This window comes from Chiloscyllium plagiosum, unplaced genomic scaffold (assembly GCF_037043375.1).
Source record: "Chiloscyllium plagiosum isolate Xiang-an unplaced genomic scaffold, Cpla_swu_hap1 HiC_scaffold_34, whole genome shotgun sequence".
Classification (NCBI taxonomy): domain Eukaryota; kingdom Metazoa; phylum Chordata; class Chondrichthyes; order Orectolobiformes; family Hemiscylliidae; genus Chiloscyllium; species Chiloscyllium plagiosum.
Window position 1 is genome coordinate 46,499,062 of NW_028270172.1, and position 25,035 is coordinate 46,524,096.

Genomic DNA, 25,035 nt, shown 5'->3' on the forward strand with positions numbered 1-25,035 from the left:
ATGGTCTTATAATTCTTTACTTTAGCAAAAGGTGACTGACGGGTGACCTCAGTTTAATTAAGTCCACGAGAGAGAAACGAATAAGGAAGTAGTTCAGATGAAGTAGAAAGGAAGGAGCTCATGTAAAACACAAACACCAGACATGTTTTTGTTTTCCCTAAACAAAAGACCACTAAGGGTGTGTTGCAAAATGTATGAAGCAAAAGGAATAAGTGGACCAGCATGCCCTGGTGATTGCAACTCACCTCAAATCTCCTGAACGTGCTCACAGATTTTCAAATGAGTATTAATGTGTGTCATTATCATGGCATTATATATCATGGCACATAATTCCAATGATCCAAGTAATTATGGTCATCCCAATGGAGCTACGTTTGCTCAAGTTTTATTTTACTTTTATAATTTTGATGTAATAGATAACAATAATTTAGAAACATAAATCCTTTTCCTTTCTAAAAAAAAGTGTGCATCTGCCTCTTGGATATACTCAGAAGAAATTATTGACCATGCAGGATAGAAAATTATTGCATCTGTTTTGAATAATTTTTCTTTTGATAATAAGCTAACAACTGTCCTTATTAAGAAATTGGGTTGATTGATCTTGCCGTTTAAAACATGACATTGATTTAACTAGTCACTTTATTACTGGAATAATTACTTCTATTTTATGTTGTGACCCATGGTGTGATGGGACTAGAGCGATGGCATACCCTTCCAGCCTTGGTTGCAACAAAACAAATAATAGTAGTGCACAAGATTGCTAATTCCCAAATTACTGAGACATGATATTTACAAAATGGATTCTTCAATATCCTTTGGAAAAATGTATTACATATTTTAAGTAGAAGGTGTATTATTTCCTGTTAAAGTACTCAATGCAAAAAAGTGTTAGCTTGTAAGATTCCAACTGATTTATGAGGATAAAGATAACAGCCAGCAACAGTTACCGTATAGCTCCAGTGGTCACTTGGAAGCTTGTCTAAAATGTTTCAGGAAGTTAAGAGTCATTAGATAACCTGATCACAGTGAAAATATTCTAAACAAAATAATTACAAGTCCCATATGATCACAAAAAGAAGAGCTCCCTCCATACCCTAAAATTAGAAAAATACAACATGGATATTCAGAACAACTTCATCTTTTGACTTTGAACAGTCATTATTACAATTATTATATTAAATCATTCTGCAGTTACTGCGAAGAGAACTACCCAGACTTATTCCAGCATTTATCTTACCTCTAACTAAAATAGTCCAGCTGGGTCTGCTCAATGTCCACTTTCGTCTCCAGTGTATAAAACTAATTTGGACTTGAACATTAGGAACGTAATGTGAAAAAGCACTGGTGTCAAAGGGCGGAGGTTTGGCAGAGAGCAAGTTGTGAGTAAAATGCCAGCAGCATATGAAGACAGATAGAACAAAGATTTTGATGCAAATATGAAATACATTTTGGAAGGAATAAAATGGGATGCAAGTGTACATTCAAAAGAACTGCAAATGTGTTGCTGGAAAAGCTCAGCAGGTCAGGCAGCATCCAAGGAACAGGAGAATCGATGTTTCGGGCATAAGCCCTTCTTCAGGAAGGCCCTTCAAGAGGCCATTCTTCAGCCCTCCCTTATTCCTGAAGAAGGACTTATGCCCAAAACGTCGATTCTCCTGTTCCTTGGATGCTGCCTGACCTGCTGCGCTTTTCCAGCAACACATTTGCAGTTCTGATCTCCAGCATCTGCAGTCCTCACTTTCTCCTCTTTACATTCAATAGAACAATGCTGAAAGGAATAGATTAAAAAGAGCAAAATAAACAGTTCACACATCTAACTGGCTGAAAATTATCTTGCAGACTGAGACAGAAATGGGTAATCTGATTTTTGGTTTTACAAATTAGTGACCATTGACACCACCGATGGCATTATTGCCATCGCAGCTTAGGTTATTGTTCAAGAAAATTAGTTTTTGGGGGGGGGGGGGGGGGGGGGGTTGGGGGGAGGGGAATCTTACGAATTAAGACCTAATTTGTTGCAATCACAAAGAGCTTCTCCACCCGACCAGAACTCAGTTAAGATATGGTTCTATCTTTGTGTGGGATGTGCATTTGGTGGCGAAGTATCAGGACTGAGCCCAGGGCTTTTCCGCTCCTGTCTACTTTCTCTCTCTTTCCTTCTTTTCATTTTTGCTCTTTTTTTTAAACTTTAAAGCCTAGAAAGTGACAGGTGAAGGTAGGAGGCCTCTGACAGCAGCAGCAACATCAGGATAAGCTAGACACGGCTCCACTCTAGCCATGGTTCCTCAGCAAGCAAGCAGCAGGGACTGGGCTGACTCCTTCTGTTCAGACTTACATGCTGAGCAGGGGATCCAGGTCCATGGCTAGGACCAGGCACCTAGTGGACGAAGGCCCCAATGGCCAATAGCGGCATCTGGAGAAGCATCAGATGAGAGACATGGTGGTATGGAAACTATGCATCCCCAGGCCCATGGCTCCAGCTCGGGTGCAGCAGTGATGAATCAAGACCACAGAGTCCATCATAGAGACCAAGGAGCACGTTTCAAATACCCTGACCGATGTCAAACAGCGACTGGAGGAGCAACAGCAAAGGAGGATTAGAAGAAGAGAGAAAGATGAACTCTATTGAGTAAAATCTTGCATTATGTTCAATGTTTCAATATGATGCTAGAGTGTGGTGACACTTTGTGTTTAACACACGAAAAGTCTCTTTTCACTGTATTTTTGTATACATGTGACAATAAATCAAATCTTATTCTGACCTCTCAATGAAAAGGGGCATAAAATCTCAACCTCCATGCTCCTTAGTAGCCAATATCAGAAGTTGTATTTGGAAAGGAATTTTTCTTTTTACTGTTGCTCAGGATATTTTCAGTGGCAAGACAATGACACCATTTGCCCAAGTGACAAACACGTCATTTCCCATTTTGGATTATTCATTGCTCCCTTCAAAAGAATGTGAAGATCAATTTATAAACTGGAGGTAATGGATGTCCTCTGGCAGTAAATCCTTTGCTATCAATAACAGGCAACAAAAGCAAGATAATCAAATATAAAGAAACCCTACCTTTCAAAGCTTCAATTCTTTTTCTGTTGAGAAAAAAAAGATGATAATATGTGCATGCGAAATCTATAAATGATGCAAAGTTCAAGACAATTATTGAAAAATAAAAAATCTCTCATGGGGTATGATGTCTGGCTCAGGGTCAAATAGTACTCCAAAAGATGTAAAATATCTAGTTTAACCATAACACAGTGAATTGGGCGGGGGATAGAGTGTGGAGTTTGTTCCAATTGAGAACTGAGGAACATGCATTGATTTTAGAAAAATCAGTACTTTTTTCAAAATATATTTTAAATTGTCTATCAAATATCCCTCCCTGATATCCATGCTGGCTGGCATTATAAAAGGTTTGATCTCCTCAGTCAACCTTCCTTGATTTTAAAATATTTCCAACACATCTGTGCTTGCAAACCACTCCTCAACCGCTAATTTCACTTCCCTCTCCAAAAGGTTTTGAAAATACCTTCACCTCCTAAACCCACATCCATCATTTCTCCAACCCTTTGGTTGGATCTTGCTGATCAGGCTCCTGTTTATTACAGCAGTGAGATGACACTGGCCACAAAGTCTTTAATATGGTCACTCACACCATTCTCTAATGTCTTGCTACTTTTTCTCAGCTAGGTCATGCCATCCTTTCTTATCACTGGAAAGCTCAACAGTCTTTGCCTCATAAATGAAGACAGCTACCAATTGTACACTCTCAAAATGTATTTCAACCATTGCACCACTTGTCTCAACTTCTCCCACTATCTGTGTTGTTAAGGCTTCCACCACAAACTCTATGTAACCATTACCATGTCCATCTATTGCCCAACCACTGTCACAAACTGATCCTAATAGTTGTCAACTACTTATCCAAAATTCTATTCCACATATTAAGTTCCACTCCCTCTCAGTCTCCTGATGTCCAAAATTCCCAAAATTAAAATTCACATCCGTGTTTAAACTACCTCTGGGCTCTGTGCCTTACGAACAAAACCCTTCTCCAAACCCTGCTTCCTCTCTTGAATATCTACCCAAGATCCTTCTGCTTCTCCACATTTTAATCTTTTGAGGATTTTCTTCAAACATAAACTTTGAACATTCATTCGAGGTTTACTCTTTCTCCTTTGCATCTGTGAAGTTACATAAATGCAAGTTGTCATTCTCAAGCTTCATGGAATCAGAGTCATAGAGATGTACAGCACAGAAACAGACCCTTCTATCCAACTCGTTCATGCCGACCAGATATCCTAAATTAATGTAGTCCCATTTGCCAGCACATGGCCCATATCCCTAAAAACCCTTCCTATTCATTTACCCAGCCAGATGCCTTTTAAATGTTGCAATTGTACCAGCCTCCACCACTTCCTCTGGCAGCTCATTCTATACACTCACCACCCTCAGCATGAAAGAGTTGCCCCTTGGGTCCCTTTTAAATCTTTTTCCCCTCTCACCCTAAACCTATCCCCTCTAGTTCCCCTCTAGGAGAAAGGCCTTGGGCATTTACCCTATCCACATTCATCATGATTTTATATGCCTCTATACAGTCACCCCTCAGCACTAACATTCCACTAGAATGACCTCCCTAACCCATTAATCTGAACAAATGACTTAAATCTTGGCTTAGACTCTCTGTCCCATCAGAACCAAGAATGGGTCACATTTCCATGCTTCTTCTGTCACGAGTGGCCTTCACTGTTCTTACAGTGGCAAGTTCTTCTCCTTTTGAGATTATCCTCTAATGGAAGAAAAATCCCAAACTCCTCTTCTTCAAACAAACTCCCCTAATACCTACAATCCTGACTTCAGACAATAATCTGGAGAACCAAGAAAAAACAGCCAGAATTCTTACTCTGTGGAAATTTTAAGTGATCGTCTTTGTACTACATTGTTCGAGTATCACTGAAATACCAGAAATGTAGGCAGTATTGTGCCATAATAAATTTGTATTAGTTACCTCTTCTGTTTCTTGTAGTTTTCCAACTGAAGGATCTGAAACCGTTTGTAACGCTCAAGTTCACATTGTTCACAGATATCCTCCAGGTGAAGTAAGTGACCCTCTAACTCTTGAAATTCTGTTTCCAATTGAGCTGCAAAAAAATGAAAAGTCATCAATTTCTAAAATATATTGCTTTTGCTTTGAAAATAATTCATTATTTGTTCCAATATACAATTAGCATAGCATAAAAAATTATGGAGGACATTGATTGAGTACAGGGAGAACTATCCATTTGGATATAGAACTGGCTTGAAGGTAGAAAACAGAGTGGTGGTGGAAGGTTGCTTTTCAGACCGGAGGCCGATGACCAATGTGTACCACAATGATCAGTGCTGATTCCATTGCTTTTGTCAACTATTTAAATGATTTGGATGTGAACACCGAAGGTACGGTTAGTAAGTTTGCAAATGACAGCAAAGAAGATTATCTCAGAGTACATGATCAGATGAAAGTTGAAAAATGTGGTGCTGGAAAAACATAGCAGGCCAGGCAGCATCCAAGGAGCAGGAGAATTGACGTTTTGGGCATAAGCCCTTCTTCAGGATTCCTGAAGAAGGGCTTATGCCCGAAATGTCGATTCTCCTGCTCCTCGGATGCTGCCTGGCCTGCTGTGTTTTTCCAGCACCATTTTTCAACTCTGGTCTCTAGCATCTACAGTCTTGATCAGATGAGCCTGACCTGCTGTGCTTTTCCAGCACCACTCTAATCTAAACTCTTGATCAGATCGGTCAATGGGCTGAGGAGTGACAGATAAGATTAATTTAGAACAATATGAGGTGCTGCAATTTGGAAAGGCAAATCAGGGCAGGACTTACACATTTAATGGTAAGCTCCTGGGGAGTGTTGCTGAACAAAGAAACCTTGGAATGCAGGTTCATAGCTCCTTGGAAGTAGAGTCGCAGGTAGTTAGGGTAGTGAAGATGATGTTTGGTATGCTTGCCTTTATTGGTGGGTGCGTTGAGTATAGGAGTTGGGAGGTCATGTTGCGGCTGTACAGGTCATTGCTAAGGCCACTCTTGGAATACTGCTTGCAATTCTAGTCTGTCTGCGACAGGAAGGATATTGTGAAACATGAAAAGGTTCAAGGAAAATTTACAAGCGCATTGCCAGGGCTGGAGGGAGAGGCTGAATAGGCCGGGGCTATTTTTGCTGGAGCATCAGAGGCCGAGTGGTAACTTTATAGAACTTTATAAAATCATGACTGCATGGACAGGGTAAGTAGACAAGTTATTTTCCCTGGGGTGAAGGCATATGTTTAAGGCGAGAGGGGAAAGATTTAAAAGAAACCTAAGGGGCAACTTTTCTCATGCAGAGGGTGATGTGTGTATGGAATAAGCTGCCAGAGGAAGTGGTGGAGGCTGGTACAATTACAACAATTAAAAGGCATCTGGATGGGTACATGAGTAGGAAGGGTTTAGAGGGCTACGGGCCAAATGCTGGCAAATGGGAATAGATTTATGTAGGATAACTTGTCGGCATGGATGTGTTGGGCCGAAGGATCTGTTTCTGTGCTGTACATCTCTATGACTCTAGATAAGTTAGTCTTCTGGGTCTTTTACAAAACAAAGATCGATCTTAGTGACGAAGCAGGAAACAGATCTGGCAACATAAGCAGCTTTGATAGATAAATCAGATCTGTAATAGACTTGATCTTTCATGGTGTTTACTAAAATAAAAGCAAGTAGTGACATGAGAAGATGGTGGATAAACATTCGAGTTGCGATAGAAACTGAACTCTAACCAGAATAGTGGCTTACACCAGCACTGTGAAACTCAAGTACTGTACCAAATTTATAGCTTAGCTTAATAAATAAAATTGAAGTCAGATAAGTATAGTATAACTATAAAATGTATTAGCACAGAGCCAAATAGATATTCATAATTATTGGTTTATCCATGGTACTACATTTTTATTCTATGATCATGGATGGGCAAGCTGAGACCTATAGCTTGTAATTCATGCCGTATATAGAATCGTCAGAAGATTTCTTTAATCTTAGGGGATCAGGTGTTAGACGTGTCTCCAGATGTTTGATCAAGTTCAGATTTCCAAGTTTAAGGAGCAACCAAAGTCAATACAGAGCATCAAGGAGAATGAGGGCCAAAGATTTTCAATTGGCATGACAAGAGTTATTTCAGCGCAAGATGAGAGGTGTGCAACAGGACCCTGCAGAATCACCATCGTAGCAGATTCTGAAGGAATTGCCCAGGAAATTGACAGTACATTTCCAAAACTTGGAGGGAAAAAAAAGGTATTATTGATAAAATTAAAAGAATATTGAGTACATATTTGAATTAATACTTTCTTCATAATCATTTTTCAAGTTAAGATACACTTTGCAATTAATGTTTTCCCTGAATTTCTAATTCTGACTGGCTGCCTACCACAGTAACGTCTCTTGCAACACTGCTGGGCTGAAATATACTGTAAAATAAATGTGCTGAAAATACAACAGCTAGCTTTAGATTTTCAATTTCCTAATATTTTGTTTGCTAGCAATTAGAAATGCATATGGGAGAATGCTTAAAGGATTAAATAATCTTCGCACTGTTTGTGATCACATAAAACACTAATATGACACAATGACAGCTGCTATAGTACTGTATAACGTTTGCTCAACCTCTTTCCAGCTAGTTTGGCACAGTTATTTTTAAACTGAAGAATCTAAAATTACAGCATTAACTACAACCAGACAGCCAGCCACATTGCCCGTATAACTTTCTAAATTGTCTCACTTTCCTCTGAATCACTTTTCAAATTAAAATTCCATAAAATTGTACTATAAATCTTAAAACCCGATTACCACACATTTACAGGTATTCAAATGAAACTGTAATGCATATGCACCACTCATACTTCTATCTACATTTCAAAGCTTCACTATGTAAGAAGCATGGGTTGCAGGTTGAAGTTTAAACTTTCATTCAACTAAAACAGTGATTTAGAACTTTGCAGCACAAAAGGTAATTTGGTCCATCACATTTGTTACCTCTAAACAGGTTAATTCCATTTGCTTCTCTACTTGAAATTCTGCTTAATTATGCAATAGGGTGACCCAGCAGCAATTGAAGTAAAGCAACTATAGGATTGGGGGTATAACCTTAACATTGATGCACATCCATTTTCCTTCAATTATAATAAGAGTATCAGTCACTGAAGGTTATTAAAGATTGACAGATCAAAGAACCTCTGAGAAACAATTTAAAATTCCTAACTGCAGCACTATAAAACATGCAAATATATTTAACATAAACATTAGCCATAGAGACAGAATGCTGGATCATGAATAGCTGTTCATTTGCATTTTTTCTAAATTTAATAGTCATTATTTGTCATTCATGACGAAGTCTCTTCTATGTGAGCACTTCACTGTTTGCTTCTCTTCCAGTTTGCTGATTTGATCCCAAGATTCCAATCACTTGCATTTTAATTCTTAATCCCACACTACACTCTCTGATCCTGGTTCCCTGTGCTACCGCAACAAAGCTCAAGGAACAGTACCTTATCTGTGATTAGGCATCTCACAGCCTTCCAGATGTGATACCAAATTCAACAATTTCAAATCAAGATCATTTCTTATATTTTCAATACTTGTAATGATTCTGGTGCAATTTATACATTCTTTAGCCTTAAATTTTCTTTCTTTACTGGTCCTATTATCTTATCCCTTTTCACCAACTATCAATATCCCTTTTGTAATTTAACCTCTCCCTCCTCCCACCCTCTTTTGCTCTTATCTTGCTGCTATTAACCTTTCTCTGACTTTGTATATTGTTAAATCCATGCCATTTCAGTTTTGGCAAAAAAAATCACCAATGCTGTTGCATGTGGTGTGTAAGATGACTATCACCCTCAAATATTTATTTACACAAGATGACATGATCAATCACGTGAATGGTAAGTGATCAAAGGCAATTGCCCCTTTCTTATAAAAAGGAAGCATGCACTGTATTTTTCAGATTCAAATTACCCAGATGGTTAATAAAGAAAATCGACATAAATGAACTGAAAATTATGCTTCTCAGTTTGTCACAATTTTGACTACCTGGTAAGTCATGAGTCATGAGCAGTTCACTAGCTTGATGTTCCTTACAAGTAATGACCTGGCAAATGTGGTCCTTAATCTCATTGCTCATATTTGATCAGCAAAGCAGTTTTCTTGCTTTCCTCAGACTGGACATAATTCCTTCTTAGCGGGTACGGATGTGCTCCAACAGGTCTATGCTCATTTCTTACGGGATACTGACGATTTCCATTGTACAAGATGCCATCACTTGACCGCTTATGCTCAACACTCTCTTATAGCAACAGACCTATCTTTGATGGTTCCAGTCCAATCTTTCAGCATCACTTCCAGGAGTACTTGAAGAGTTGCATGTCATGTCGCTTGACCTGAGGAAGACACTTAACTGTCAAATTTAATGTCTATGCTGAGTTGAGAGCTTCCAAAAGTAAAACATTTATAACACAGCTGCAGAAAAGACTTTTTAAAGAGTCAACCAGGATGTAATTTCTGTCTTTATCAAGAGTTGCCAGCATATACTTTCATTAATAAAAACTAAGGATCCTGGGCAATATAAGATGGAGGATGGAAAAAGATTGTCACTGTAGAAGTTCCTCTTTTTTGAGGTAGTCTTAGTGTTGGAGCTGATTTCCTCAAATTCTAGGAGCAGTAATTACTCTTTTATAAGCTATTCATTTGTTGTGGAACTTTGGAGAAAAAAAAATCAAAACAATTGCACTTTAAAAAGGACAAAAGACAGACAAAGGCAGTGACCAAGTGGGAAGTGAATCAAATGGAGAAATAAACCTGCACTGCTGTCTGACCCAGCGGTGAAATCTGCATAGCTGACTGTTCTTCTCTTTGACTTAAAGCATATCTGGAGATCAGAGTCATCAACAAGAGATTAGCAAACAGCAAATTCAGGTGAGTATCAGTCTGAGACTGGTACAGTCAGGGCAGGCAGGAACAAAGCAGAGAATAAGGTAGGACTGATAAGTTCAACTGCATTTATTTTAATGCAAGGAGGCTAACAGGTAATGCTGATGAACTCTAACAAAGCCTATCAGTGTATGCTGACTCCGCTGCCTTCAGGCGAGCCTAACGCAGACCCTGTTGGTCTCCCTTTTGTCTTTTCCAGGTCGCAGCATATGAAATAATTAAGCCGCGTGCAGATGTCTTAGCAGTCTCCCACATCACCAGTGGGTTACTGGCTGTACCTATGTTAATGTCCCAGAAAGCTTTAAATTCCTGCAAGAACTATTCTATGAACTTACTATCCTTCAGTAGCAAAGGGTCCATACGTCAGTGTCGGGAGTCTATCTTATCACCGCCAGTCTTGACCGCCATATATACAGTCATAGAGATGTACAGCACGGAAACAGACCCTTTGGTCCAACCTGTCCATGCAGACCAGATATCCCAACCCAATCTAGTCCCACCTGCCAGCACCCGGCCCATATCCCTCCAAACCCTTCCTAATGCCTGTTAAATGTTACAATTGTACCAGCCTCCACCACTTCCTCTGGCAGCACATCCATACACGTACCATCCTCTGCGTGAAAAAGTTACCCTTGAGGTCTCTTTTATATCTTTCCCCTCTCACCCTAAACCTATGCCTTCTAGGTCTGGACTCCTCAATCCCAGGGAAAAGACTCTGTCTATTTATCCTATCCATGCCCCTCATAATTTTGTAAACCTCTATAAGGTCACCCCTCAGCCTCCGACGCTCAAGGGAAAACAACCCTAGCCTGTTCAGCCTCTCCCTATTGCTCAAATCCTCCAACCCTGGCAACATCCTTGTAAATCTTTTCTGAACCCTTTCAAGTTTCACAACATCTTTCTGATAGGAAGGAGAGCAGAACTGCACGCAATATTCCAACAGTGGCCTAACCAATGTCCTGTACTCAATACTCTGACCAATAAAGGAAAGCATACCAAACGCCTTCTTCACTAGGAGGAGAAAGTGAGGTCTGCAGATGCTGGAGATCAAAGTTGAAACTTTATTGCTGGAACAGCACAGCAGGTCAGGCAGCATCCAGGGAACAGGAGATTAGACGTTTCGGGCACAGGCCCTTCTTCAGGAATTCAGGCCTTCTTCACTATCCTATCTACCTGCGACTCCATTTTCAAGGAGCAATGAACTTACACTCCAAGGTCTCTTTGATCAGCAACACTCCCTAGGACCTAATCATTAAGTGTATAAGTCCTGCTAAGATTTGCTTTCCCAAAATGCAGCATCTTGCATTTATCTGAATTAAACTCCATCTGCCACTTCTCAGCCCATTGGGTCCAGATCCTGTTGTAATCTGAGGTAACCCTCTTCGCTGTCCACTACACCTCCAATTTTGGTGTCATCTGCAAACTTACTAACTGTAACTCTTATGCTCACATCCAAATCATTTATGTAAATGACAGAAAGTAGAGGACCCAGCACCAATCCTTGTGGCACTCACTGGTCACAGGCCTCCAGTCTGAAAAACAACCCTCCACCATCACCCTCTGTCTTATACCTTTGAGCCAGTTCTGTATCCAAATGGCTAGTTCTCCCTACATTCCATAAGATCTAACCTTGCTAATCAGTTTCCCATGAGGAACCTTGTCGAACGCCTTACTGAAGTCCCTACAGATCACATCTACTGCTCTGCCCTCATCAATCCTCTTTGTTACTTCTTCAAAAAATTCAATCAAGTTTGTGAGACATGATTTCCCACGCACAAAGCCATGTTGACTGTCCCTAATCAGTCCTTGCCTTTCCAAATACATGTACATCCTGTCCCTCAGGATTCCCTCCAACAACTTGCCCACCACCGAGGTCAGGCTCACTGGTCTATAGTTCCTTGGCTTGCCTTTACCGCCCTTCTTAAACAGTGGCACCACGTTTGCCAACCTCCAGTCTTCCGGCACCTCACCTGTGACTATCGATGATATAAATATCTCAGCAAGAGGCCCAGCTATCACTTCCCTAGCTTCCCACAGAGTTCTTGGGTACACCTGATCAGGTCCTGGGGATTTATCCACCTTTAACCTTTTCAAGACATCCAGCACTTCCTCCTCTGTAATCTGGACATTTTGCAAGATGTCACCATCTATTTCCCTACAGTCTATATCTTCCATGTCCTTTTCCACAGTAAATACTGATGCAAAATATCATTTAGTATCTCCCCCATTTTCCGTGGCTCCACACGAAGGCCACCTTGCTGATCTTTGAGAGGCCCTATTCTCTCCTGAGTTACCCTTTTGTCCTTAATATATTTGTACAAACCCTTTGGATTCTCCTTAATTCTATTTGCCAACGCTATCTCATGTCCCCTTTTTGCCTTCCTGATTTCCCTCTTAAGTATACTCCTACTTCCTTTATACTCTTCTAAGGATTCACTCAATCTATCTTGTCTATACCTGACATATGCTTTCTTCTTTTTCTGAACCAAACCCTCAATTTCTTTAGTTATCCAACATTCCCTATACCTACCAGCCTTGCCTTTCACCCTGACAGGAATATACTTTCTCTGGATTCTAGTTAAACTGCTGCATGGTCAGAAATAGCTATATTCCCTATTTTACAGGACTGTTATCGAATTCAGAAAGGTTCAGGGGACAAAAAACATATCAATTCTGGTGTGACACTTATGTGGGTTAGAGCAAAACGTGAAATCTCTACCCTCAGGGCGAAGACACCTCCATGCACCTACCAGTCCCAGCTCCCTATTCAAATTAACCAACTGCCTAGATCGCAGAGCCTACAGAGCTCCCAGGTATCCTGTCCACCTCAGGATCAATAATACAATTAAAATCTCCCCCTATAATTATGTGATGGACCCCAAGGGCCAGCAGCCTGGAGAATGCATCTGTTACAAATTTAAAAGCATGTGCCAGGGGCAGTATACATTCAAAATCCCGTATTCCTCTCCAAATATTAAAGTATTATAAACCGTCTGGACTCATCTTTTATCTGGCTGAACAATTGAAATGGAAGATTTTTCCGAATAAGAATGGCCACTCCCCTAATTTTCGAGGTGAAGGATGAAAAGAACACCTGACCAAATCCTCCCTGCTGCAGCTTCAAGTACTCCTGATCAGTTAGGTGTGTCTCCTGTAAAAGGGCTACATCAACTCTCTTTTTTTAAGACGTGATAATATCTTGTTCCTCTTTATTGGCGTGTTGCTCCCTTTAACATTCCAGGTGCACCATTTAAACAAATGGCTAGCCATGATTGCTCAAGAAAGTCAGAGATCCCCCAGGAGGAAGAACCCCACACAAGAGACATTGAGTGAAGACCATAAAACATTCGCATAAATTTAAAAAAAAACCTTTACAAAACTACTAAACATTACTCCTTAAAATAAACAAAATGTAACTAGGAGGGGACTTTCCCCCTTGTACACAGGGGGCATTCCTACTGTCCAGTAATCCCACCACAACTCCTTCCAGCTGGAGCGGCACCCTTGGCCCCCAGACATCGGAAAACAAAATGAACAAATACCAATGTCTAATAAGAAGGAAATGAAAAGTGGGCATTCAACCCATCCCCTCCATATTATTACCCCAGGCATTCTTAACAGAGCATCATGAAAAAAATATACATAAAATTACAATCCCAGAAAATATTCAAGGAAACTCAAAAAAAATCTGAAAACACTCCCCTACAACCAGATAAACCAAGCAAATTATAAATATCAATTAAGGAAAAGATAAGAAAGAGGTGGGGTGGGGGGGGGGGGGGGGGGGGGGGGGGGTGGGGGGGGGTGCGGTAAAGAGGAGAGAATTCAGCAGTGATCTCAGAGGCCACAGCGTGTTGCTCCATCCCTCCAACACACTATCCAAGTTTCTGGATCTCTTGGTCACGCTTTTGCAGCACAACTGAGATAGATTCCCACCTGGACCGGGTGTCTGCCATTGAATAGACAATAGGTGCAGGAGTAGGCCATTCTGCCCTTTGAGCCTGCACCACCATTCCTTATGATTATGGCTGATCATCCTGAATCAGTATCCTGTTCCTGCCTTATCTCCATAACCCTTGATTCCACTATCCTTGAGAGCTCTATCCAACTCTTTCTTAAACGAATCCAGAGACTGGGCCTCCACTGCCTTCTGAGGCAGAGCATTCCACACACCCACCACTCTCTGGGTGAAGAAGTTTCTCCTCATCTCTATCCTAAATGGCCTACCCCTTATTTTTAAGCTGTGTCCTCTGGTTCGGCACTCACCCATCAGCGGAAACATGTTTCCTGCCTCCAGAGTGTCCAATCCTTTAATAATCTTATACGTCTCAATCAGATCCCCTCTCAGTCTTCTAAACTCAAGGGTATACAAGCCCAGTCGCTCCAATCTTTCAACATAAGATAGTCCCGCCATTCCAGGAATTGACCTCGTGAACCTACGCTGCACTCCCTCAATAGCCAGAATGTCTTTCCTCAAATTGGAGACCAGAACTGCACACAATATTCCAGGTGCGGTCTCACTAGGGCCCTGTACAGCTGCAGAAGAACCTCTTTGCTTCTATACTCAATCCCTCTTGTTATGAAGGCCAGCATGCTATTAGCCGCCTTCACTACCTGCTGTACCTGCATGCTTGCTTTCATTGACTGGTGTACAAGAACACCCAGATCTCTTTGTACTGCCCCTTTACCTAACTTGACTCCATTTAGGTAGTAATCTGCCTTCCTGTTCTTGCCAAAGTGGATAACCATACATTTATCCACATTAAACTGCATCTACCATGCATCTGTCCACTCTCCTAACCTGTCCAGGTCACCCTGTAATCTCCTATCATCCTCCTCACATTTCACCCTGCCACCCAGTTTTGTATCATCAGCAAATTTGCTAATGTTACTATTAATACCATCTTCATTATCAACATATATTGTAAAAAGCTGCGGTCCCAGCACTGATCCCTGTGGTATCCCACTGGTCACCGCCTGCCATTCCGAAAGGGAGCCGTTTATCACTACTCTTTGTTTCCTGTCAGCCAACCAATTTTCAATCAAAGTCAGTACTTTGCTCCCAATACCATGCGCCCTAATTTTGCTCACTAAACCAAGTCCCGGAGCAAGTCCCCCGGGGCTGCCGCATCTGTTGCTGCGGTGAGGGGAGCCTGTTGCGAACTCAATCATCTTTTTCCTTTGGTAATTTTAAAATGTACCAAACTGCTAAAGTTTGGTGCAAAATGGCTGTAGGAACTGGGAAAAAGCTATTTTTAGTGGTTTAAAACAGGAGAGGAGGGTGGGTACCCCACCTTGTCTGGATCCTGGGCAGAGCTCAGCAAACTTGGACCTACTGGGTCGCCGCCATCTTGAATCCCGACAGATCCCTTTTTATTTGTGACTTACATCAACAATCTAGACACGGGAAATCTAAATTGAGATGTAAAATACAGGATCACGGTTACAACTTTCTAAAACAGATGGAATATTGTGCGCAGTTCTGATGAACATACTATTGGACGGATGTGACTTCACTGGACACAGAAGAAATTCACAAGGATGTTCCTTGGGATAAGTAGTATCAGTTGAGAGACGAGACTTGATAGGCTGGGTTTGTTTTCTTTGGAACAGAGGAGGTTAAGGGGGGTATCTGATTGAATATACAAAAATTGAGGCATAAATCATGAGAATCTTTTCCCCATGGCAGACATGTCTCAGACCAGAGAACAGAAGTTTAATGTGAAGAACAAAGAACAACACAGCGTAGGAACAGGCCCTTCCACCGATCAAGATTGCACTGGCACATGACACCTTTCTAAATTGAAAACCTTTTGCTTCTATACCATCTGTAGACCTCTATTCCCTGTCTTTTCTTAGACCTATCAAGATGCCTCTAAATCATTGCTGTTATATCCACCTCTACCACATCTGGCAGCACATTCCAAGCACTTGCCACTGTTTCAAAAAGCACTTGTCTCTCTCATCTCCTTTAAACATGCCCCTTTTACCTAACCCTATGTCCTCGATAATTCTAGTAAGATTCTGACTGTTCATTCTATCAATACCTTTCAAAATTTTGTAAACTTCTATCAGATCGCCCCCATCCTTCAACATTCACATGAAAACAAACCAAGTTTATCCAATCTCTCCTTATAGCTAATACCCTCCAAACCAGACAATAACTTCGCAAACTGTTTCTGTACCCTCTCCACAGCCTCCACATCCTTCTGGTAGGATGGCACCAGAACTATACACAATATTCTAAATGTAGACTAACTAAAGCTCTACACAGCTGCAACATGGCTTGCCAATTTTTATGCTCGATGCCTCAACTGATGAAGGCAAGCATGTCACATGCCTTTCTGACTACCTTATCCACTTGAGTTGTCGCTTTTAGGGAGCTGTCCTATATACCTAGATCCCTCTATCTTGATGCTACTAAGGATTCTACCATGTACCACATACTTCCCTCCTGCATTACATCTGCCAAAATGCATCACTTCAAACTTCATCTCCCAGTTCTCTGCTCAAGCCTCCAGCCTATCTAGATCTTTCTGTATCCTCTGGCAATCCTCTTCATTAAGCTCAGCTCTCCCAATTTTTAGGGAGTTCCCAAACTTACTAATCAGACCACCTACATTCTCTTCCAAATCATCCAGAAAAATTACAAACTAATTACAATCCTTGTGGATCACCACTGGCCACAGATCTCTAGTAAAAAAACACACTTCCACGACTATGGTTTCCTACAATTAAGATGTGGAGGTGCCAGTGTTTGACTAGGTCAAAAAATCACATGAGACCAGGTTATAATCCAACAGGTTTATTTGAAGACAAGCATTTGGACCTCCAAACCATCTTCAGGCGCTAGTGAAGGGGGATATATTGGGGGTATGGGAAAGGGGAGGAGAAAAGGGAGAGGGTGTGTGGGAAAGAGCATGTGCACACGTGTAAGAGAATGAGAGGGTGAGATGGTGTGTGTGGTGTCTGTGTGTATGGGGGGGGGGGTGAGAAAGAGACAGTGAGAGTTTGCATGGTGCACGCAGGCGAGGAAGTATTTATGAGTGTGCGTGAGAGAGTGACAGAGCACACGCATGCGCAAACGTGAGGGCATATTTGCATGTGAGTGTATGAGTGAGAGTGCGAGAGAGCGCGAGTGAGCGAGAGCGGTGGGGTCACTTATAGTGCACATGATCCTGATTGACACCATCCTCGTGGATACCAAACTTGGCAATCAGCCTCTGCTCAGCTACTCTGCATTGCTCGGTCTCCCAAAGATCGCCTTGGAGGATGTTTACCTGAAGATCTGAGGCCAAATGTCTTTGACTGTTGACCTTTCTCCCCCACTGGGAGGGAATATCACTGTCTGGCAATTCAAATCTGACAGTGACCATTCATCCGTTGTCATAGCGTCTGCATGATTTTGCCAATATACCATGCACGGGGTATTCTTGCCTGCAGTGTATGTGATAGATAATGTTGGCTGAATCACGCGAATATCTGCGATGTACATGGTGGATGGTGTGCCCATGTATAATAGTAGTATCCATGTTGATGCTCTGACATGTCTTGCAGAGGTTTCCCTGACACGATGTATAGTGTTGTGGTCAATGGTGTCCTGAAGGCTGGGCAGTTTACTGCTGATTTGTTTAAGGTTTGGCAGATGTTTAATGAATCTGACTCCAGGTTAAAACACAGACTCTCAGCAAGACTGCTCATCTAAAATGTCTGACCCGAGATATCACCTCTTTTATACTGATAAAACCTTAAGTCATCTTGGGTCAGTGACTTGAAAGAAATCCTGGGATTTTCATATTAATCAATCAAAACCTGCACCTCCATTCTAACTAATTGAATATTTAACAGCAGGAGGTCAGGCTGGCCCTTTCAGGCCCATCTGAGATGCTCAGTGGAACATTCCCTTAGTTTATGTTTGGTCTCACTGATGTAGAGAAGACCACATCAGGAGCACCAGATGCAGTAAACTAAGTTGGAGGAGATGTAGGTAAACCTCTGGTGGGGAGTGTGGGGTCTAACTGGAGTTGGTGAATGTGTTTGAGAACGCGGATAGAGTTCGCGTGGTTGGAAAGTGAGGACAAGGGGGGACTCTGTGTTCTCTTCCAATCCATCTACCGACCTTTCCTTCTAGCTCTCAACCAGATTCATTCCTCCCATTGACCAACAAGGTTGTACCCATCACCTGTGTTCACCTATCACTACCTCACCATTCCTTTCCCCCCAACCGAAAACCACACAACCCTCTCCCTTTTTATATGCAACTCCCCCTACCCCCACCTCTATTCCTGAAGGGTTATACCCGAACCGTTGACTTCTCAATCTCTTGATGCTGTCTGGCTTGCTGTCTTCTTCCAGTTTCTTGCTTGTCTACTTTAGATTCCAGTATATGCAACTTTTTTTGTCTCTATCAGATGCTGCAAAACCTGTTGTGTTTTTCCAGCAATTTCTATTTCCAGCATCCACAGTTCTTTGTGTTTTTTCATATATATTTAAGGCTAGGGGCAGTTTGTTTATAGGAGATGTGATGAAAATGTTTTTTCACCCACTGCCTGAAAAAGTGGTAGAGGTCAGAATTCTCACATTATTTTCCTATTTAGATGAACACTTGAAATGCTGTAGCATATCAGGCTGGGGGCCAAGTGGTAGAAAATGGGATCAGAGTAAATAGCTGTTTGAAGACTGGAATGAATCCAATGGATTGAAAGGCATTTTTGCATACTGTAAAACTCTATGAAAGTGCATTTAGCCAGACTGGTGAAAATGTTCCTTTATAAACCAGGCAGTTAAGATTCAACCAAAAGAGTTAAAGAAAAAGACCTTAAAGGGCTGGAACTTGATCTTTAATTCTGCTGACAGCTCACAAAATCAAGATTATCAGAAAAGCTTTACTTAAGTTTAACATAGTTCTATGACAACTGTTAACCTTTCAAGATACATTTGATTTCTATCAGTGAGCTAGTCATTCATGCAGATTTGGAAGTTCCTACAGGCATTATTATTTTCATATGCAACCAGACTCTTCAATCACACTTCCTTTCTTAAAATGACTTGCAAACATCCTACTGTGCAAGATGACATGTAAAGAGCTGAATGGTGGAATTCATGAAACTGGTCTAAAGCAGTTACTATAACAGCATATTGCCACATTCTTATGCTTGTTCTAATATACCACCTTGCTTGCTTCAATTCCTGTAAATACTCCTGATTCCTTTTATAAAATGTTTACAGCTTTTCATTACATGTCTTGTACTGATTATACCTCTTGGGTCTTGTTTCTCATGTGCAAGTTGTAGTATTCCCTCAGCAATTCACTTTATTACCTATTCAACCCAAAAGTTTGTACGTACTTATTCTGAACTAGAGTAACTGCTGTCCAAGAGAATGCAAATCTATGTTTCTATTTAGTAGATTCTTCTTTTAAGAAAACGTTAGCACACAATTTGATTTAAATCATAAAAATGTAACTTTAGTTTTGAAGCAAGGTTGATTCGTGAATATTTCATTAAAATCTTAAAACATTGATCTAAATCAAAGGCAGAATAAATTGCTGTTAACAAAGGGAAAACAGTAACAATATTCAACTAAATATTTTTCGCTTGACGTGGCTAGCAAATTTATAAATCAAGAGAGACTGCTATGTTATATTGCCCTAGGGCTGGTATAATGGGTGCACAGAAGACCAACCCGTATTCTTCGTTCTGGAAAGGCTACAGTGGCAGAGGAAAACAAATCCTGTTGTGTCTGAAACACACCCACGCAGATGCTCTCAACATTTATGTGTCTATTCAAAAGAGTGTGATATCGAAGAACAGGAAGAGAACGCAAACTGATTCCAAGATTTGATATATGCAGGGTGGACTATCAAAAAAGACAATTAATCATGACATACAAAATAAATACAATCTATATAGAGCACCCTTGTGCTCTTAATCCACTTTTTCTATAAAACTACCGTTATCTAGCTAATGAATTTACTAATAGTGATCTTAAAAGATATCTATAAAACCACCCAATAAATAAATTATGAACACCAACAAAATATCTGAGTCAGTGAGTAATAACTTAATTCCATTCTCTTTAATTTGATTAAAAGGACAAACTTTGAGATCCACTTTGTGGTTATAACTGTGAGAGAAGGGGATGCATTCTCCCAAACATACTGAAAATATCCAAAATCATATGCTTTTGAATCCATGAATGCTACATTATTTTGTTTGCAACATGTTAACACTCATCAGGTGGTCATGCATTCAAATCCTACCTTTTAGTTTAAGTACATAATCTAGTCTTAACATTTCACTGAAGTATGAAAGGAATTTTGCATTAAAGAAACCTTGCTTAAGGTGCAACATTAATTCAAAGCCCATTCTAAATGGAATTGAAAGATCTGACTACACTATTCAAACAACAGGGCGTTAGAATCACAGAATCATAGAATCCTTACGGTGTGGAAACAGGCCCTTCGGCCCAACAAGGCCACCCCGACCCTCCGAAGAGTAACTCACCTGATGCATTCCTCTACGCTATTATCCTACATTTGACTAATGCACCTAACCTACACATGCCCGAACACTATGGGCAATTTAGTTCTACTAGAATCCTTGTTAACATTGCTCAGTCAGTTCACATCATTAATCTCATTTATGGTTTGTGGGAACTTGCTGTTCACAAATTTGTGTAATATCATTCATTTGCTGCTTGAGAATTAAAGGCACTACTTAAAATACAAGGTTTTACATACCACACCAAAATTAACAGGATACATTCTTCCCTTACTGCACAAGTTTGTAGACTTTAATCTGGGTAGATGAGAAATGGGCAAAAACTAGACTTGTTTTGAAGTTCACTTAGTAACTCTGTTGATATCAAGATATTGGAAAGTGAAGGTCCCAAATAATTCAGTGATTCAGCATTTATCTGTTGCTTGTCTCACTGTAAAGTATGAAACAGTTTCATTCATATCTTTGACATGTAATAATAGGCTCAAACTATCCAAGGAAATTTTGAATGGATGCCAGATCTTCACCACTGAAACCAAAGAAACCTGCAGGCAAATCACCCAGATAATGCCTTAAGTAATTAGCATTTTTAGTTTGAAACGAGAGCCAAGACGACTCAGGAATGCCTTGACAACAAATATAATTAAAGGTTTGCTGAGACAAATACTTCATTAGTTGTTTGCAATAGCTGGAAAGACATTTGCTATTTAACACAGTTAAGATAACAAAAAGAATTGGGAGATTAGAAACAATTTGTTTACAAAGATGATTAAATTTTCCACCACAAATTTGCTGTTGAAACAAAGTCCATAAATTTTGTAAGACATTAAATAGCTGCTTGAAAAATATGAATATTCAAGTACATGGAACTGAGCAAAAGAATATAATTAATCCAGCAGGGCTTAAAGAGGAGAAAAGGCAATGGACAAATTGGGCAGATGGGTCTATTTCCATATTGACCAGAAAGTCACATTTTCAGATTCCTAATGACATGATTTGGGGTATGGGGAAGTGTGGAGGGTAGTCTCAAGAAATTCAATTCATAAAGTAGGGATGAAGTACGTAGAATTGGATTAATGTGTGGTTTTATGAATTTGCATTGTTAAGAAATAAGTTTCAGAACAAACTTGCATTCATATAGTCCCTTATACAACTTCAGGGCATCCAAAAGCACTTTACAGCTCCCAAAGAACTTTTTAGGTCACAGAAAATATTGTAATATAGGAAGCACAGGAGCCAATTTGTCCATTTTATAGGTCTCACAAACGGAAATAAACCAAACAGCCATTTTTTTTTAAAAATGCTGGTTGATGGATAAATGCTAATTAGGACTCAAAGAACTCCAATGCCATCTTCAAATGAGTGCTGTGGGATCTTTTCCATCAATTTCAGAGAAGAAACTGGACCTCCATTTAACAGTTCAATTGACAACTGACACTTCCAGCAATACAGCACAAATTTAAAGCTGCACTGAAGTGCCACAGTAAATTAGGTGCTGTAGATTTAACTTGTCTTTGAACTCTATGGAAGTTTGTTTTGATATTTAGACATTCAGGTGTAGGCATGCTGTGAAAGTGGAGCTCAGTGATGCCAAATTCACCTTTAGATATCTCCGGAACACACTGCAATTTTCAAAGTGAGAGCAAGGGGAGAGAAAAATGCTAGCATCCACTCAAGTCCAATTAACTGGCTGTTAAGCTTGTTAACAGCTTTTTAATCTGGAGAGGGTCAAAAGGAAATTTACATAGCAGCAAGCATAAAAAACAAAAACAGTCTGGGGTATGCGAATGTCAACCTGCCAGGAGCACTCTGGGGAGCCAAAAATATGATACCGCAGCCAAAAAAGGCTCAAATGAAACTGAAGTGCTCAAGTAGAAGCACAAAATAGCAGTGATTGTCCAATTTGGCCACTTGAAGTCACCATGCAAAAGGTGGCCTATTGATCAAGCCTATTCCCATCTCCAATGGCAAAGCACTCCAGAGTTAGGCTTGAGTGCTGGTGCCACTGCTGGGCTCCAAGCTTGCCTTCACCACAGTTAGGGGCAATGCTTATTAAATGAGCATTGTGTTGGTTGCATAGACACCACATAAGGGCAGGACCTGGAAATAATCCAGGTTTGGGTTCTCAGACCTGGATTGATGAACAGCAGCTATAGTTCAAGTTCTTGTGGTGAGAATCAACTCCATGAAATCAGAATTCTAAAAAAGGGAAAATATGCTGTCCAACAAAATATATCAGGGATGAAGTTGAATAGGTGCTTAGAGTGAAGAGCAGAGATTTCCCACAATTAGTCAGATCTGTTCAAAGTGATGAAAGTAGCATATTCACTTTGCGCTGCCTATGAATTACATCAAATGACCTTCCAATTTATTGTGTCTCCACTGCAATGCAATGTGATGAAGGCTGATTCAATCCTCAACTCCATTTTTGTATCTAATCCTCATAACCTTAGACTCTTACTAACCTATCTCAGCCTTGAATATTCTTAACAGTCTAATCTCTAGTCAGCTACAGTAAATAAATCCACAAATTCACTACACTTGAAGAGAAAACCTCATCTCTATCTTAAATGATCAACCAATTATGCAGAGTACATCCTCTGGTCCTAGATTCCCTCACAAGGTGAAAACAGCCTTGTCGCATCTATCTTGTCAAGTTACCTAAGAATCTTGAATGTTTCAATAAGATTGCCTCTTATTCTTCTAAACTCCAACAAATACAAACCCAATCTTCTGTCTCTCCTCATTGGAATATCCCTCCATAGCCAGGATCAGCCTTTGATGGACTGCCTCCACTACCAGTACATCATAAGGGGCAAAAACCATTTACAGTATTCCAGGTGTGGTCTGGCATTGTTATTTAAGTTTTAAGCAAAGTCTCCATATTTTTATACTCCATTTCCTTTAAAGAAATGACCAAGAATTTATTTGCCTTCTCTACTAGCTGAACTTGTATGCTGTGCTGTAGCTTTCTGCACTCTTTCTCTATTATATTATATATTTCTAAATTCTGTCATGTTGCATACTTTATAAAAGATTCTTTCCCCAAAACAGACATTAAGCTAATTAGCCTAAAAAGTTACTTTCTTTGTGACCTTAACCTTTTTTTGAATTGTTGGCAATTATTCAACCCTCTGGGTTTCCAAGAATCTTAGGACCTTAGAAAATTAATATTAGTGCATTGAAAACCTCTGCAGCTGCTTCCTTAAAATCTGAGGATGCAACCCATCAGATCCAGGATGCATTGACCTTTAGAACTTTTTCTCTGGTGACAGTTACTGTGTTTGCTTCCTCCTTGATATTTGAATTCTAAAGAAGATTCACAGGACTCAAAGATTAACTGTGTTTTCTCTCCACAGATGCTGCCAGACTTCCTGAGTTTCTCTAATAATTTTTGTTTTTGTCTCACCTAAATGTTGTTTGGCATCGACCACAGTAGATCTGGACAGAATGAATGCAGAGGCCATTTTGCGACTGAACTGGCATCAGCGGTGCTGAAAGTACCAGTGCTAGAGTCAAATTGCAGCAAAGATCCTGGATTAAGGTTGCTAAATAAGATAAAGGAGTGTGATCATTCTTAGCTCAAAAAGGAATAATATGAAAATCAAATATTCTTTTGCTCAGAACAGGTTTCATTTTGTGTTTTTATCTGAGGTATTGGTGAAGAATTCTAAGAAAACTTTAAATTGCTACCGTTGTTTAGTCAAGTGTTCTCTGCAAAATAAATCAGCTTGTTAAGAGACTGCCATATATCATTAATTACAGTAACAATTAAGAAACAAGTGATTTGGCTCAATCAGTCCACAATGGTTTTCTTCATTCATTCATGGGATATGGATTACGCTAGCTGCTTCAATCCTAGTTGCCTTGAGAAGGGTGTGGTGAGCTGTCTTGAACAGCTGCAGTACATTTGATGTACTTATCCCCACAATGCTGTTGGGAGAGAGTTCCAGGACTCTAAACCAGCAATACTGTGGAACAGCAATATATTTACAAGTCAGGATGGTGACTGACTTTCCACATAACGAAACATGAGAAACATAATCGTAAGCTTCCTTATTTCCATATTAGCTCCAATTTTGAATATCATCCATTCTGTTACATGATGCAAACAATTGACAATCACACTGATCAGAACTGGACCCAAAACCAAACTCTAAAAAACATGTAAAAGCTACCTCGCTCAAACCTACACCGACTATTTTGTACAACACAATTTTAAAATTAGTTTCTCTTTTTGGTTCTCTGCTCCTTCAGGCCTCCTCCCAGAATCTTATTCTAACATGTCTTCGTGTTTGCATAACAATGCTCATTCACTCTCTTCAGTCTTAAATGATTTGTAACCTCTATTAAGGAATCTTGAAATTATTAGTCATTCCCATGTTTTTCTAACAGAATATATTTAGTTCTCTAATTCTGAAATTTCTTAAAAGCAACATTCATAGCCCTGTGTGCCAATTTCAGTTCCACCAATAAAAAAGGCACATGTGCAATACGCAAATTTACATAAGGACCAGATCTCATTTTGGTATTTTGCAGTCGCTA

The 25,035-nt window shown here is 40.1% G+C and overlaps 1 protein-coding gene across 2 annotated transcripts in view; it reads right to left on the minus strand.

Annotated features, from left to right (window-relative positions):
- The window catches only part of LOC122564343 (dysbindin), a 198,257-nt gene that overhangs the window by 113,492 nt on the left and 59,730 nt on the right, over window positions 1-25,035 (minus strand). For both annotated transcript variants that reach the window (XM_043719076.2, XM_043719077.2), the window contains 2 exons: window positions 5,007-5,139; window positions 3,068-3,090 (listed from right to left, as the gene is read on the minus strand). In XM_043719076.2, the coding sequence (XP_043575011.2) occupies window positions 3,068-3,090; window positions 5,007-5,139 (156 nt within the window). The remainder of the gene's footprint in view (window positions 1-3,067; window positions 3,091-5,006; window positions 5,140-25,035) is intronic.